The sequence below is a fragment of the Poromitra crassiceps genome (genome assembly GCF_964638095.1).
Source record: "Poromitra crassiceps genome assembly, chromosome: 10".
Lineage (NCBI taxonomy): Eukaryota > Metazoa > Chordata > Actinopteri > Beryciformes > Melamphaidae > Poromitra > Poromitra crassiceps.
In genome coordinates, this window is record NC_139631.1 from 31992131 (window position 1) to 32005401 (window position 13271).

Below are 13271 nucleotides of genomic sequence, written 5' to 3' on the forward strand. Positions count from 1 at the left end.
GTATGATCATAATAATAAAGAATTTACACAGATTGCATTGTTTTGTTGACTCTCTCTCTCGATAGGCTATTGAAGAAATCATAGAAATTCTCTCTCTCTCTCTCTCTCTCTCTCTCTCTCTCTCTCTCTCTCTCTCTCTCTCTCTCTCACTCTCTCTCTCTCTCTCTCTCTCTCTCTCTCTCTCTCTGGGCGTGCATGCACATTATGATGAAAGGAAAATATTCAAGACCTCTAGAGTGTACTAGCATCAATCCAGTCCAAAGCATACTGTACTGTTCAAACCATAGGGTAAATGCAGTGTGTGTGTGTGTGTGTGTGTGTGTGTGTGTGTGTGTGTGTGTGTGTGTGTGTGTGTGTGTGTGTGTACAACCCTCCCTCTCCCTCCAACTTCTCCCCTGACTTGCTGTTGTGAATAAGTTCTTGTTTCACTTGCCTCGATAAACGAAAACGGTCTACTACACACCACTTCTTCTTTTATCATTTTCCACGTGAATAATAGTAAACATATAAAATAACAAATAGAATTAAGTGACCAAAAAACTGTTAATAAAACTATCTTATATTCTATTTTATTTAAGTAGCCACCCCTTTGTCTTGAGATGAAAAGGCAAAGGTTTTGGAAAGAAATCCATAAGATCAATGTCACTATTTATTCGTCTAAGAAGTACATTTCAAGCATTTAAGCATAAGCCTTTAGATCAAAACGTCTTTAAGATCATGTAAATTTGAGAACATTAAGATGTGTCCAAAACCTTTGACAGCTAGTGTAGCTTAACTTTCCACATTCATTGAAATACTGAACTCTGTCACCTATATGTGTAAGTCGTGTTATAACAGCAACAAAAAAAGATTGTTGCTGACAAAACACTGTATTCCATACCAAGCAGACAATGTCAAGATGTGACAGCTGATTGTTAACCCTTTCAAAGCGGGCTTTGTATGACCGCGTGCCGCTGAAAGGACCCATGAGACCAGCGGGCCTCTGAAAAGGTGGACAGCCAGGCCCGTCTGTGCTCAGTGGATCTCTGTGACGTGTTGCTGACTCGGGGCCTTTCAGACAAAGGGGCCACCCCCGGCGCTCAGGTATAAAAGGAAAGGGTTAACGAGGTAGTGGTACAGTTCAATTCAGGAGCAACTGCAGTACCACCAGCAGCACAAGCCCCACGGAACCATCAACATGACCTCCACCGGAATGAACATGGGCAAGGTACAGTAAAGCTCTCTCTCTCTCTCTCTCTCTCTGCCTCTCTCTCTCTCTCTCTCTCCCACATACTTCTTAGCACAGCTCAACACAGTGGTTCTCAAACTGTCTCACGTCAAGGACCCCTGAACTGAAACGAATTAGGCCACGGACCCCCATTTGATAAGATGTTGTCACAGGGTCCCCCCTCTGATAAGACTTTTTGCTTTTAGATGTTTTATTACAGTGTATGAAACCCATGACCAAAAATAGTCATATAGTTGTGTTACTTATGGATGGATAGTGTAAATAAATGGTCCTTTTTGCTGGGGAGCCCTGTAACCCCCTCCCTCAAGGACCCCTGGAGGTCCCCGGACCCCACTTTGAGCAGCTGTGACTCTTGCCCCTGATGGATGCTCGCTAACCAAAGCCTTGGCCTCTCTCTCTCTCTCCCCTAGATCATCTTCTACGAGCAGAGGAACTTCCAGGGCCGTCAGTATGAGTGCATGAGCGACTGCCCCGACATGTCCTCCTACATGAGCAATTGCCACTCCTGCCGTGTGGAGAGCGGCTGCTTCATGGTGTACGACCGCACCAACTACATGGGCAACCAGTACTTCATGAGGAGGGGCGAGTACGCCGACTACATGAGCATGTGGGGCTGGAACGGTGCCATCAGGTCCTGCCGTATGATCCCCATGGTAAGATAGTGCATTCTTTTGATAGCGTTTCCTTTGAATAGCTTTGAAGGGTTGACAGTTTGAAAACAACATTGGATGTCCGTTCCGGGGGGGACATGAACTGGGGGGGGGGGGGGGGGGGGGGGACAGCATGATCCTCCGACATGCTATGACCTGCCGGCAGGCAAAAAGAAGCGGCAGATAGGCAGAGGGGCTGGTGACTGCACATGCATCGGAGGAAGGATGTGCTAGTCCACAACTCTCCCCAGATAGGCAGAGGGGGTGGAGCAACAACCAGGACAGCAGGGGGCAATAGGCCAAGAATTGGGGAGAAAATGGGGGGAAACTTAATAAAAAAATGAAAGAAAGAAAACAACATTGGCACTTATATGTTATGTTTTCGACATGTCCTTTACAGCACAGAGGAAACTACAGGATGAAGATCTACGAGAGGGAGAACTTCGGAGGCCAGATGTCCGAGCTGATGGACGACTGTGACAACATCATGGACCGTTACCGCATGAACAACTGCATGTCCTGCCACGTGATGGACGGCCACTGGCTCATGTACGAGCAGCCCAACTACAGAGGCAAGATGATGTACATGAGGCCCGGAGAGTACAGGAGCTTCATGAACATGGGCTGGAGCGGCATGAGGTTCATGAGCATGAAGCGCATCATGGACTCCTGCTACTAGGCTCTCTTTGCACTGAATAAAACTGTCCTTTCCTAAGCTGCTGTCTGCTGTGTCCAAGTCTTTTTCCAACTGCTTTGCAATGACATTCATATACATTACATTCATATACATACAATACATTCATAATTACACCCACTTTGGAGTTGCCCAGTGGCCTTCTACTGTTGACCAATCAATGACCACTGAGTGGCTCCGCCCCAAAAGCAGTTTCTGACAGCAGGGAAAGTGTTTCTTCTTGACTTTTGCCATGCCGCTTTTCCACAAAAGTCAGCAACTGTCTGATCACAAATCTGCCTCTCCATCATCGTAACAGTGGTTCTCCCCTGGCACGTCACAGGCAGTTCAGCCACACACAAAAAAGATTTTCCCTTTAATGAGGTTGTTTCATTTGATTATGAGAGGAGGCAGTATTTCACAAGTATAAAGCGTTCAAGCTTTTCAAGCTTTTCTTTTAATTCAATAAAGAGGGAGAGAAAGAAAAATCAGAAAAGATAGATGCGAATACATTTGTTTGGTAGCCGCCTAATCCATAAATCATCTCACTCGCCCCCATCTGGCGGCGTGACGGCGTCAGGTTAGTGGGTTTGGTTGTATGATTCATTGTAAAAGGAAAGTGGAGGATAGCATTCTTCTATTTGAAGGAATGAGTTGAGACTTGTTACTCTGAGAGGCCGACACACACACACACACACACACACACACGCACCTGCACGCACACACACACACACAATCACATGCACGCACGCACGCACGCGCTCGCACACACACACACACACACACACACACACACACACACACAAACACATGCACGCACGCACGCACGCATGCATGCATGCGCTCGCTCACACACACACACACACACACACACACACACACACACACACACACAGTGTTTGTCTGTGGACACAGTGAAAGCTGGTTCATTCAGTGAACATGCAGTCAGAGAGCAGTGCGGTTGGCAGGTGTGTGAGAGCAGATGTTTGGACTTCATTCATATGCAGTGGATCTGATCCTCATAAGGGCAGCTCACAGTCTGTGAAGCCTTTGCATGAGCAAACACCAAACACATACTGTAGTGATTTCTTTTTTACAATGAAATGACAAATTATACATATCTGTAACAATATACTGGAGACAAGAAATATACCGTATTTAGTTAGGATACTTTTATTTTGTATTGTTTCTAATGCATTTAGAATAACAGTAAAGCCAAGAATACAGTTACCATAAATCCATAAAAATAGCTAATTAGTGACCAAAATAAGTGAACACAGGTTCAGCACCATGGAGAGCTCCATTCATTACTGATTTTTTTTATTTTTTATTTTTATTTAACCTTTATTTGGGGGGGGGGGGCATTGAGGGCAAGCTCTCTTTTTCAAGGACGCCCTGATTACAGCACATATAAAACAATTACAATATTACAATAGCCTACATATAAAACAATAAACAAAAATCACATGCACATCACAGATGCAGACAAATAAGAGGGCTACGAGAAACAAGTGCAATCCCTATGTAATGCATCTTCAAGTAGCAGCTTGAATGTCTCTATGGAGACTGATGGAACACACCTACGTGGAGTTGGAATCAGCCAGGGAAGTGGACTCTGAAAGCCCTCTGGGAAGAGAGAGAGGAGAGGCTGCATGCCAACTCTGTGAGCGAGGCCTGACTAAATGGCCAATTAGTGATTGTGCGCTCCAACCGCTATCCTATATTCTCTTCAAATGCAGACACACATTATTATACACGTTCAAAATTCATCCTCCAGTCTGAAGGAGACAACGCTTTCTATCAAACACAGAGGAGCACACACATTCTCCACGTCCTGCTTCTCTGTCTCTCTATCTCCTTCTAAAGCGTGTGTCTACTATCTCTCTCTCTCTCTTCTGTCTCCTTCCTCCAGAGAGCGGCCAATCCGGCGAGCGAGGCGGGGAATCGATATGCTGATATGAGATTCAGCCTTAATGAGGATCAGAAACATCTTAATAAAGACCCGTAATCCAGCACTTAATCCCTGATTACAGAATCATCTGCATTCTCTGGCCCCGCTCCGTGCCGCCGCAGCAGCGCGGTGACGGCACACTCGGGCCCATTGTTCTGCCCGGGCCTCATCCCTCACCCAGGGCTACGTCCTCCCTTTGTCTCCCCTCGGTGTCAGTTAGATTTGATCCCCTCTCATTTAATTAGACTTTCAGACGAGATGAGCCGAAGGGCCTGAATATAGTGCTTTTGTGTGCGTTTCTATGTGCTATCTCCTGTCTGAAATGGAAAATAGGACATATGCTTAATGAGTAAGAGATGGACCGGGTCCGGGGGACGGAGAGATAGGGAGGGTATTGTTTGGGGTGAAGCGCTGCGCTGCCACCGATAGGGCCTACTACTGTTTGAGGGACACACTTTTCGGGGGGTGTTCAGAAGTGGAACAGACAGATTAAAGTTGAATGCAAGAAAGAGCCCTGGAGAGCTGCTGAGTCTCTGTGTTTGATTTGAGCCCAGCATTAACACACAAGTTAGTTAGGGACCTTTTTACATGCTTTAGGTTGGAGTTCTACATGGTGAGCATTTGGGGGCGGTCTTGAGCAACGTCCACAAAACCTTGCAACTCGAGTTCCAATTTTCACTTCTTAATGCTCTTCTAATGCAGTGGTTCTCCAACTTCTTCACGTCAAGGACCCCTAAACTGACACAAATTAGACCACGGACCCCATTTGATATTATTTTGACACCCTCCTGATCCTGTCTAGCAGGAGACTGGTGTTGGGGTCACCCTCCTGATCCTGTCTAGCAGGAGACTGGTGTTGGGGTCACCCTCCTGATCCTGTCTAGCAGGAGACTGGTGTTGGGGTCACCCTCCTGATCCTGTCTAACAGGAGACTGGTGTTGGGGTCACGCTCCTGATCCTGTCTAACAGGAGACTGGTGTTGGGGTCACACTCCTGATCCTGTCTAACAGGAGACTGGTGTTGGGGTCACACTCCTGATCCTGTCTAACAGGAGACTGGTGTTGGGGTCACACTCCTGATCCTGTCTAACAGGAGACTGGTGTTGGGGTCACACTCCTCCTGATCCTGTCTAGCAGGAGACTGGTGTTGGGGTCACGCTCCTGATCCTGTCTAACAGGAGACTGGTGTTGGGGTCACACTCCTGATCCTGTCTAACAGGAGACTGGTGTTGGGGTCACACTCCTGATCCTGTCTAGCAGGAGACTGGTGTTGGGGTCACCCTCCTGATCCTGTCTAACAGGAGACTGGTGTTGGGGTCACGCTCCTGATCCTGTCTAGCAGGAGACTGGTGTTGGGGTCACGCTCCTGATCCTGTCTAGCAGGAGACTGGTGTTGGGGTCACGCTCCTGATCCTGTCTAGCAGGAGACTGGTGTTGGGGTCACCCTCCTGATCCTGTCTAGCAGGAGACTGGTGTTGGGGTCACACTCCTGATCCTGTCTAGCAGGAGACTGGTGTTGGGGTCACCCTGCTGATCCTGTCTTGCAGGAGACTGGTGTTGGGGTCACCCTCCTGATCCTGTCTAGCAGGAGACTGGTGTTGGGGTCACCCTGCTGATCCTGTCTAGCAGGAGACTGGTGTTGGGGTCACCCTCCTGATCCTGTCTAGCAGGAGACTGGTGTTGGGGTCACCCTCCTCCTGATCCTGTCTAGCAGGAGACTGATGTTGGGGTCACCCTGCTGATCCTGTCTAGCAGGAGACTGGTGTTGGGGTGACCCTCCTGATCCTGTCTAGCAGGAGACTGGTGTTGGGGTCACCCTGCTGATCCTGTCTAGCAGGAGACTGGTGTTGGGGTCACACTCCTGATCCTGCCTAGCAGGAGACTGGTGTTGGGGTCACACTCCTGATCCTGCCTAGCAGGAGACTGGTGTTGGGGTCACCCTGCTGATCCTGTCTAGCAGGAGACTGGTGTTGGGGTCACCCTCCTGATCCTGTCTAGCAGGAGACTGGTGTTGGGGTCACCCTCCAGACCGAATGGTCTGAAGCCCTTCTTAAGCCCACTGGGCCCAGGTGCAGCCAATCAGCCTAACGGCCACAATACCTGGCTCCTGCAAGACAGGGCCAGGAGAGGGGGAGGGTCGTCACACTTTTAGATTTATTACGGAAAGTGTTTGAAACTGACCAAAATAGTCATACATTCTTCTGTCATTGTGTTAGCCTACTTATGGAAGGGATTCTAGTGAAAAGAAATGATTACCCTTTTTGCTGGGGACCCCCCTGAAACCCCCTCAAGGACCCCTGGGGTTCCTCGGATCCCACTTTGAAAACCACTGTTGGTTTACAAAATTCTCCAACCTCTTATGAAAGCCTTTCAAAACATACAGGATAAACTCAAAATTTGTCATTAAGCTAAAGTTTTTTTTTTTTTACCTCATAGTGATGTGCTAGTTCATCATCATACTCTGATATTTCAAAGCAACAGAAAAAGTGTTCACATAGCCTAATTGTTGCAATTTTGTTGCAATTTGACACACATCTTGTCAAAACCTCTCCTTCCCTCATATCCATCAGTACAGCAGTGTGTGCGCGTTATAGAGTTCTCAGTTTCAGCCTGAGCCCGAAAGAACCCGACCCTGACGGGTTCGGGCTGACAATATCATGCTAATTGGTCAGGTCGGGTCCGGCTCGGGCTTCAACTTACTAGGGTTGGGTCGGGTCGGGTTTGAATGTTCAGGCCCGTTGAGAAGTCTAGTGCTTTAAGCCCTGCTGTGGATGAGAACAGGTAGTATGAAAATGTGTGCAAAATCATCCACAACAAGAACAATGTGGCAGACAGATGCAGTCCAATTTGCACTAACGAAGGAGGTTAATGTAGAATGATGTGTGGAGAGCGGGAGAGAAATCTGCTGCTTTAGGTGAAGCTGTGCGGTGATCCTTACGAGGGCTGGATAATTAGCCCCATGAAGGTGTGGGTAGGGAAGGCTGATACCTCTTCCTCTCCATCACCCACTGCACTGAGCTGAGCAGGAGGTGGAGAACATAACAAATACAACTCATTAAGGTGCGCGTATGGCTAGAAACCCCCCTGCCATCGTTATTCTGCCTGGATATGAACGCAGATCAAAGCCTGCTGTAGTTTCCTTCTCTTTTAACCTGAGGGCGGATTCGCAACATCAGAGTTCCCTTGATGGCAGGTTTCCACTTTTCCCCCAGATCTCGCCCTGTGGAGACCGAGAAAATCATTGCACATAGCAAGAGCAAATCTCAAGTCTGCCGCGTGGAAACAAATCAAAATGATTTTCTTCAATGATGCACCCATAGCTAGTTTTGTTGCAGTGTTCATGTTTGATGCGGCAAAATAGATAAGAGGGTTTATTGATACGTTGTTTTCAGGTGCCCGAGTCACAGTGACGTCAGCATCAGGTAGGCTGGGTCTTTCCCCCCCCTGGCTCCGTGCTGCACTGTCAGTTAGGCCTATGTGTTGCAAGTTGACACACAACTCCTTAACTGTCAGTTTCACAGTGATGATGAGTGATGTCAGCCTTGTTTATAATGTTATATCTGGAAACACCATAAATCAACCAAAACAAAACATAAACATGACATTTGAAATGTTGTAGCCTACTTGTGCATCTCACAATTTATTGTTTGGAGAATAACCTTGCTGCACTAAGACAAAAACCAAGCAACAAAACATAATAGAATTTTTTTTTTCTTTTTTTGCAATCTTCAGAACATGGAAAACAAAAACAGACTCAGACACAAAAGAAAAAGAAGAAGCTGCGTCAGGTGCTCATGTGCTTGCAAGAGATGTGCGTGGGATCCCATGCAGAAACAGTCATATTGACTGTAAAATAAACCAAAAGAGGACCATTATTTGAAATTAAAATAAGATGACATTACTACATACAGATTTGGAAACTGTTATCTCTTATCTTCAATGATTTTAATTAATGCATGACAGCTGTGAGTTATTTCTTATTATTATCAAGAAACAAACAAAATGTGATGCACTATAATTCTGAGCTGAATTTGAAAACTCCCAACAGGTTTTTTGCACAAATTGGACCTTATTGTCTAGCAAGCAGTGCTCCGACTGGACAAGACAGTGGGAGTGGTTTGAGAGCCTGCGGCAGTGAACCGTGGAGGCGGACTCTTCCCCCAGAGGTGGTGTTTTGCTCCAACATGCTGGGTGTAATCCACACCAATCTCCTCCTCATTTCACACACAAACTCATTTGCATGGGTGATCCTTGGCTCCTGCGCCCCCTGAGGTGATCCTCGGTTCCTGCGCTCCCTGAGGTGGCGTGAGGGTGGTTCCAGACCCGTGAACCCCTGTAATCTCCACTCCGGCATCCGTGCTTCTAATTAGGACAACACAGTTCATCTCCTCAGGTATGAAGGCGTCAGTTTGCCCTCGCTGCTTGAACTTGTCTGTGCAAATTACTCCATTTATATTCCACTTTGCCCTCCCCTCCCCTTCTCTAGCTGTTTACAACAGGCAGAGGCAGGTGCAGGGCCTTCTCCTCAGGGTGTGTGTGTGTGTGTGTGTGTGTGTGTGTGTGTGTGTGTGTGTGTGTGTGTGTGTGTGTGTGTGTGTGTGTAACTGCTATCAGAGAAAGCATGCGCCTGCAAACATGCTGTACACTAATCATACATGATAGCATCTCCAGCCGACAGACAGCAGGCACACGTTAGAGGCCTCAGGCTCTGGAGCAGTGAGTGAATCACACACACACACACACACACACACACACACACACACACACACACACACACACACACACACACACACACACACACACACACACACACACACACACACACACACACACACACACACACACACACACACCCATGCCCACTTTATCGGTATTTGTTATCAAGGAAAGAAAGTTGATACTCGAGTTTACAGTTCATATTTGCATTTATATATACCAGTATTTCTTTTACACACGCGCACGCACGCACACGCGCACACACACCCACACACACACACACACACACACACACACACACGAATGTCGTCGGTTCAATCCCCGGGACCGACAGGATAATTCTGGATGGGGAAAGTAAAAAGCTTTCCCCGCCCTCACTACCACCACTGAGGTGCCCTTGAGCAAGGCCCTTAACCCCAACCACTCCAGTGGCCAGCAGATCAGACTGTGGTGAGAGAGAGAGAGACATGTTCAAGTAACCTTTGTTTGCCCTCATGTAAATGTAACCTGTGTTGCGTTGACAGCACAGGTTAAGGGCTGTTAACAGGTTAAGGGCTCGGCCAGGAGTGGAGGAGCGGGATTCGATCCGCCGACCTCCCGCTTCCAAAGGGTACGCGCTAACCGCTATGCCAAGAGACGGCGCTGGTTAACGGGCCTTTATACTGGGGGCGTGAGTGTAACCAACCTACTCGCTATTTGGAATATTCCAATTCCAACTCCAGGAATTGAATTGGAATTTCCCAAGCATCCTCAGTTCAATAGATGACACTGCTACGGTATTTTCTTGGGTTTGATATGATTCTAACCTCAGACTAATCTCACACTGCACTCCAATCAGCCATCATACAGTGACTCCTGCTCCTGGTTGATAAAGAGCCCACACTGGAGCAGGAATGCAGGCTCTGGCGCTGCGTGTTTCCCTCTCTCTGTGTTTGTCTCTTCCCTTTGTTTGTTGCAGTTGGAAGCCTTGGGAAAGAAACAAACACTGGAACTCAGTCGCGCTCACAGCACCAGATATCCAGGAAGCGCTGAATGGAGAGTGGATGTGGCCTTAATGGGACAGAGCCGGGTCTTTTGTGTGTCTCATTGTGTCCCGTCTGTAGTGGTCAGCGCTGGCGGGGGGGTGTGGGGGTCACACGCTGACCTCTGGCTTTTGACCGGGCGACGCGATCAAGTGAAAGGTCACGATTGGCTCTCAGCGCTAATATGGATAGGATTGCCGGCTTTGAGACGACATGTGAAAGATGATACAGAAAGAAGTTGAGCTTCTGTCAATCAAAATGACGGGTGGATCTAACTGTAATACAGTGACAGGCTTTCTGTCCCTTATGTTTCTGTTGTTTTATAATCATATAGCATTGTCAATAATGAAGTTGCTTTCATTTTGCATTTATGACACTAATCAGTGACTCAGAATGGGCAGAAATGGGCAGAATAACTATAACTATAAGTCTCTCTCTCTCTCTCTCTCTCTCTGAAAAAGATATTTCAAATCTCTACCTGATGAAATAATGTTAAATCAATCAATAAATCAATAAGCTTAAATTCTGAGATCATCGCCGGACATCATCCTCAAAACTCTTGATATCAGTATATCTATATTCACCACCTCAGCTGAATTCATTTGACACTATGAACCATTTTCTGACTGATTTCTCTGGACTATTCGTGGGCTACTTTATCTCCTAAACTGTTAATTACTTCTAGGAGGATTGAACCGTACCAGACTCCATCTGCGCTTAGGCCTGGACTTTATCGGTGTTCCAGTGAGGAACTGCAGCAACCAGGTAGCAGAGGGAACTCTTTACGACCTGAGATTGAATTAACCTCTGACCTTTGTCACTTTAGGTACTTACGCAATTTCAGAAGGTAAACACTTACAAGCCAGGAGCTGAATACCTTTGCTCGACTGATAATAATAAGTGTCACAGCTATACAGATATTTATCCACGGAGTAAACATACTTATACATATACTTTTCCACCTTACTTGGATGGATAGTATTAGTGTCTATTCATTTTTGCTCTTCTTTTTCCCTGTAATATTCTCAATAATCACTGGAGCAGAAGTACAATTACGTATGGTAGACCTTTGTTGAGGCTTTTCATTTCTATGTGAACAGATCCGCCCCTAACTAATAAATCTACAACAGAGGTCCATGTCAGAGGCTATACCGAGTCGACCTCGGGCAGTGGCGGTGCTGAAGACACTGATGGGGCCCTGATGACCCTCAGTAACCCCTGACCTCTGTCCCCCGAGCCCCGACAGTTTAATAAAGATCCACAGATCACTTCCATATGGTGACTTAGAGAGGAGTCATTTCATGAAAAAGCTTCTGGATCACTTGGAACATACACACTGGAGTTTATGAAGAGGAAACATGATTATTATAGGAGTTATTAACTGTGTTTTGGGGTAACTCATTACAAAAGTAACATATTACATGTAATATATTACTTTTAGCAGTAACTCAGTAATATAACTTATTACAATAGGATTTCAGTAGTATTATACCAGTTACTTTTACAATTTTATTTTTTTAATCAAAGCACATTTAAATAAACATACAATCATTTCCGAATCAAATTGTGTGTTTTTATGCAAATAACCACTATAGATGATAATAGCAAAGGAAAAGGATAACATTTAGAATTTTGGACGTTTACACTGACTTTACACTGACACTGACATGGTTCCAGGGCTGCGATGTCATTTTGCTACTGCTGTTATTTTGGTGAAAGTAATGCAAAAGTAGTGTAATAAGTAACAAGTTACTCTACACAGACAGTAATATTGTAAAGTAACTTATTACTTTCAAATGTAAGTAACTAGTAATATGTAGTATATTACAATTTGAAAGTAACTTGCCCAACACTGGTTATTAACTGTATTGTAAATTATACAACACGCATGATATTTCTTGTTTTCTTTTTAATCAAGTTCTTTCGATGCTTAGTGTTGATGATGGACAATAATCAATGAGATGAATTCAACTAGCCGAGTTGCTGAAGTTTAAAGGCCATGCCCATTAAATAAGTGAGTCCTCCTCCTTATCTCTGTCTGTCCTCAAGAACACATTGATGGCTTATTATCAGCATGAGATGGAGCGTGTTGTTGACTCAGCTGTTAGCCTGGGTGTAAACGAACGTGCTCAGGATGCAGCGCACGGCTGCCTGCCAGGCTGCCTGCCAGCCAAACACAAAGACTGGAAAGACGTTCCTCCCGCCGCCCAGTGTGAAAAAGCAGTCTAGGGAATGTTCTCACTTTCTCTGACCTGCAGAGGAAAGAAGGCAGCGACTTCAATTCTGGTCCAAAACTCACATTCTGTCAGCATTATGTCAGTGTTAATGTGGTCAAAATTCAACCTCTATGTCAACAAAACACATTCTTGAGTCTTGTGCTCACTGATGAAGTCATATTTGCTTACACGTTGGAGATTTTAATCATTTCAACACAAATTTTAGCCATGCAATGCAGAAGAGTTGCCTTAGTCCAGTGATACTCAACTTGCGGCCAGGGGGGCCAGATGCGGCCCGCGATAAGGTGCAGGGTGGCCCCCCGACTATTTTCTAATTCACAATGAAAACTAAGGTGAAATAACATTTGACTGAGCTCCAGCTAAATGATCAAATATTGTCGTCTGCTCGCCACCCAGCAGGCACTTATATGTACTTAATTAACAACTTAAACGAACTAACTTAACTAACTATCCTGTCTGCATAAAATTGTCAGACTAAACTCCGGCTGACACCACTACAGAAAAATGTATATTAAGAGAAAGAATACAATTAAAAGAATACAAAGACAGACAAACTTGGCCTTCCCATGCCAGCTCATGTCTGCCTGATATACAGTATGCTGTCACAGCCAGCAGGGGGCAGTGGTGCTATAACTCTCACACTGATTCAAGGTGAGCTTGGTCTAAAAGTCACTTGCCATTCTTCATAGCACACACTCGCAATATCTCTTTCACAAAACCAAAGCATATTATGAAACGAAACCTGACCAGAAAGCCCAACTCTGACCCTTTGTCAACAGCGGGACCAGATCCCAG

The 13271-nt window shown here is 45.9% G+C and overlaps 1 protein-coding gene across 1 annotated transcript; it reads left to right on the top strand.

Moving 5' to 3' along the window:
- Nucleotides 1-1177: 1177 nt before the first annotated feature.
- LOC310783698 (gamma-crystallin M2-like) lies at nt 1178-2557 on the top strand (the record flags this gene model as incomplete). Its single annotated transcript, XM_083644620.1, has 3 exons — nt 1178-1207; nt 1639-1881; nt 2279-2557. The coding sequence occupies 3 exons, from the start codon at nt 1178-1180 to the stop codon at nt 2555-2557; spliced, it is 552 nt and encodes a 183-aa protein (XP_083500746.1).
- Between the last annotated feature and the right edge of the window lie 10714 nt (nt 2558-13271).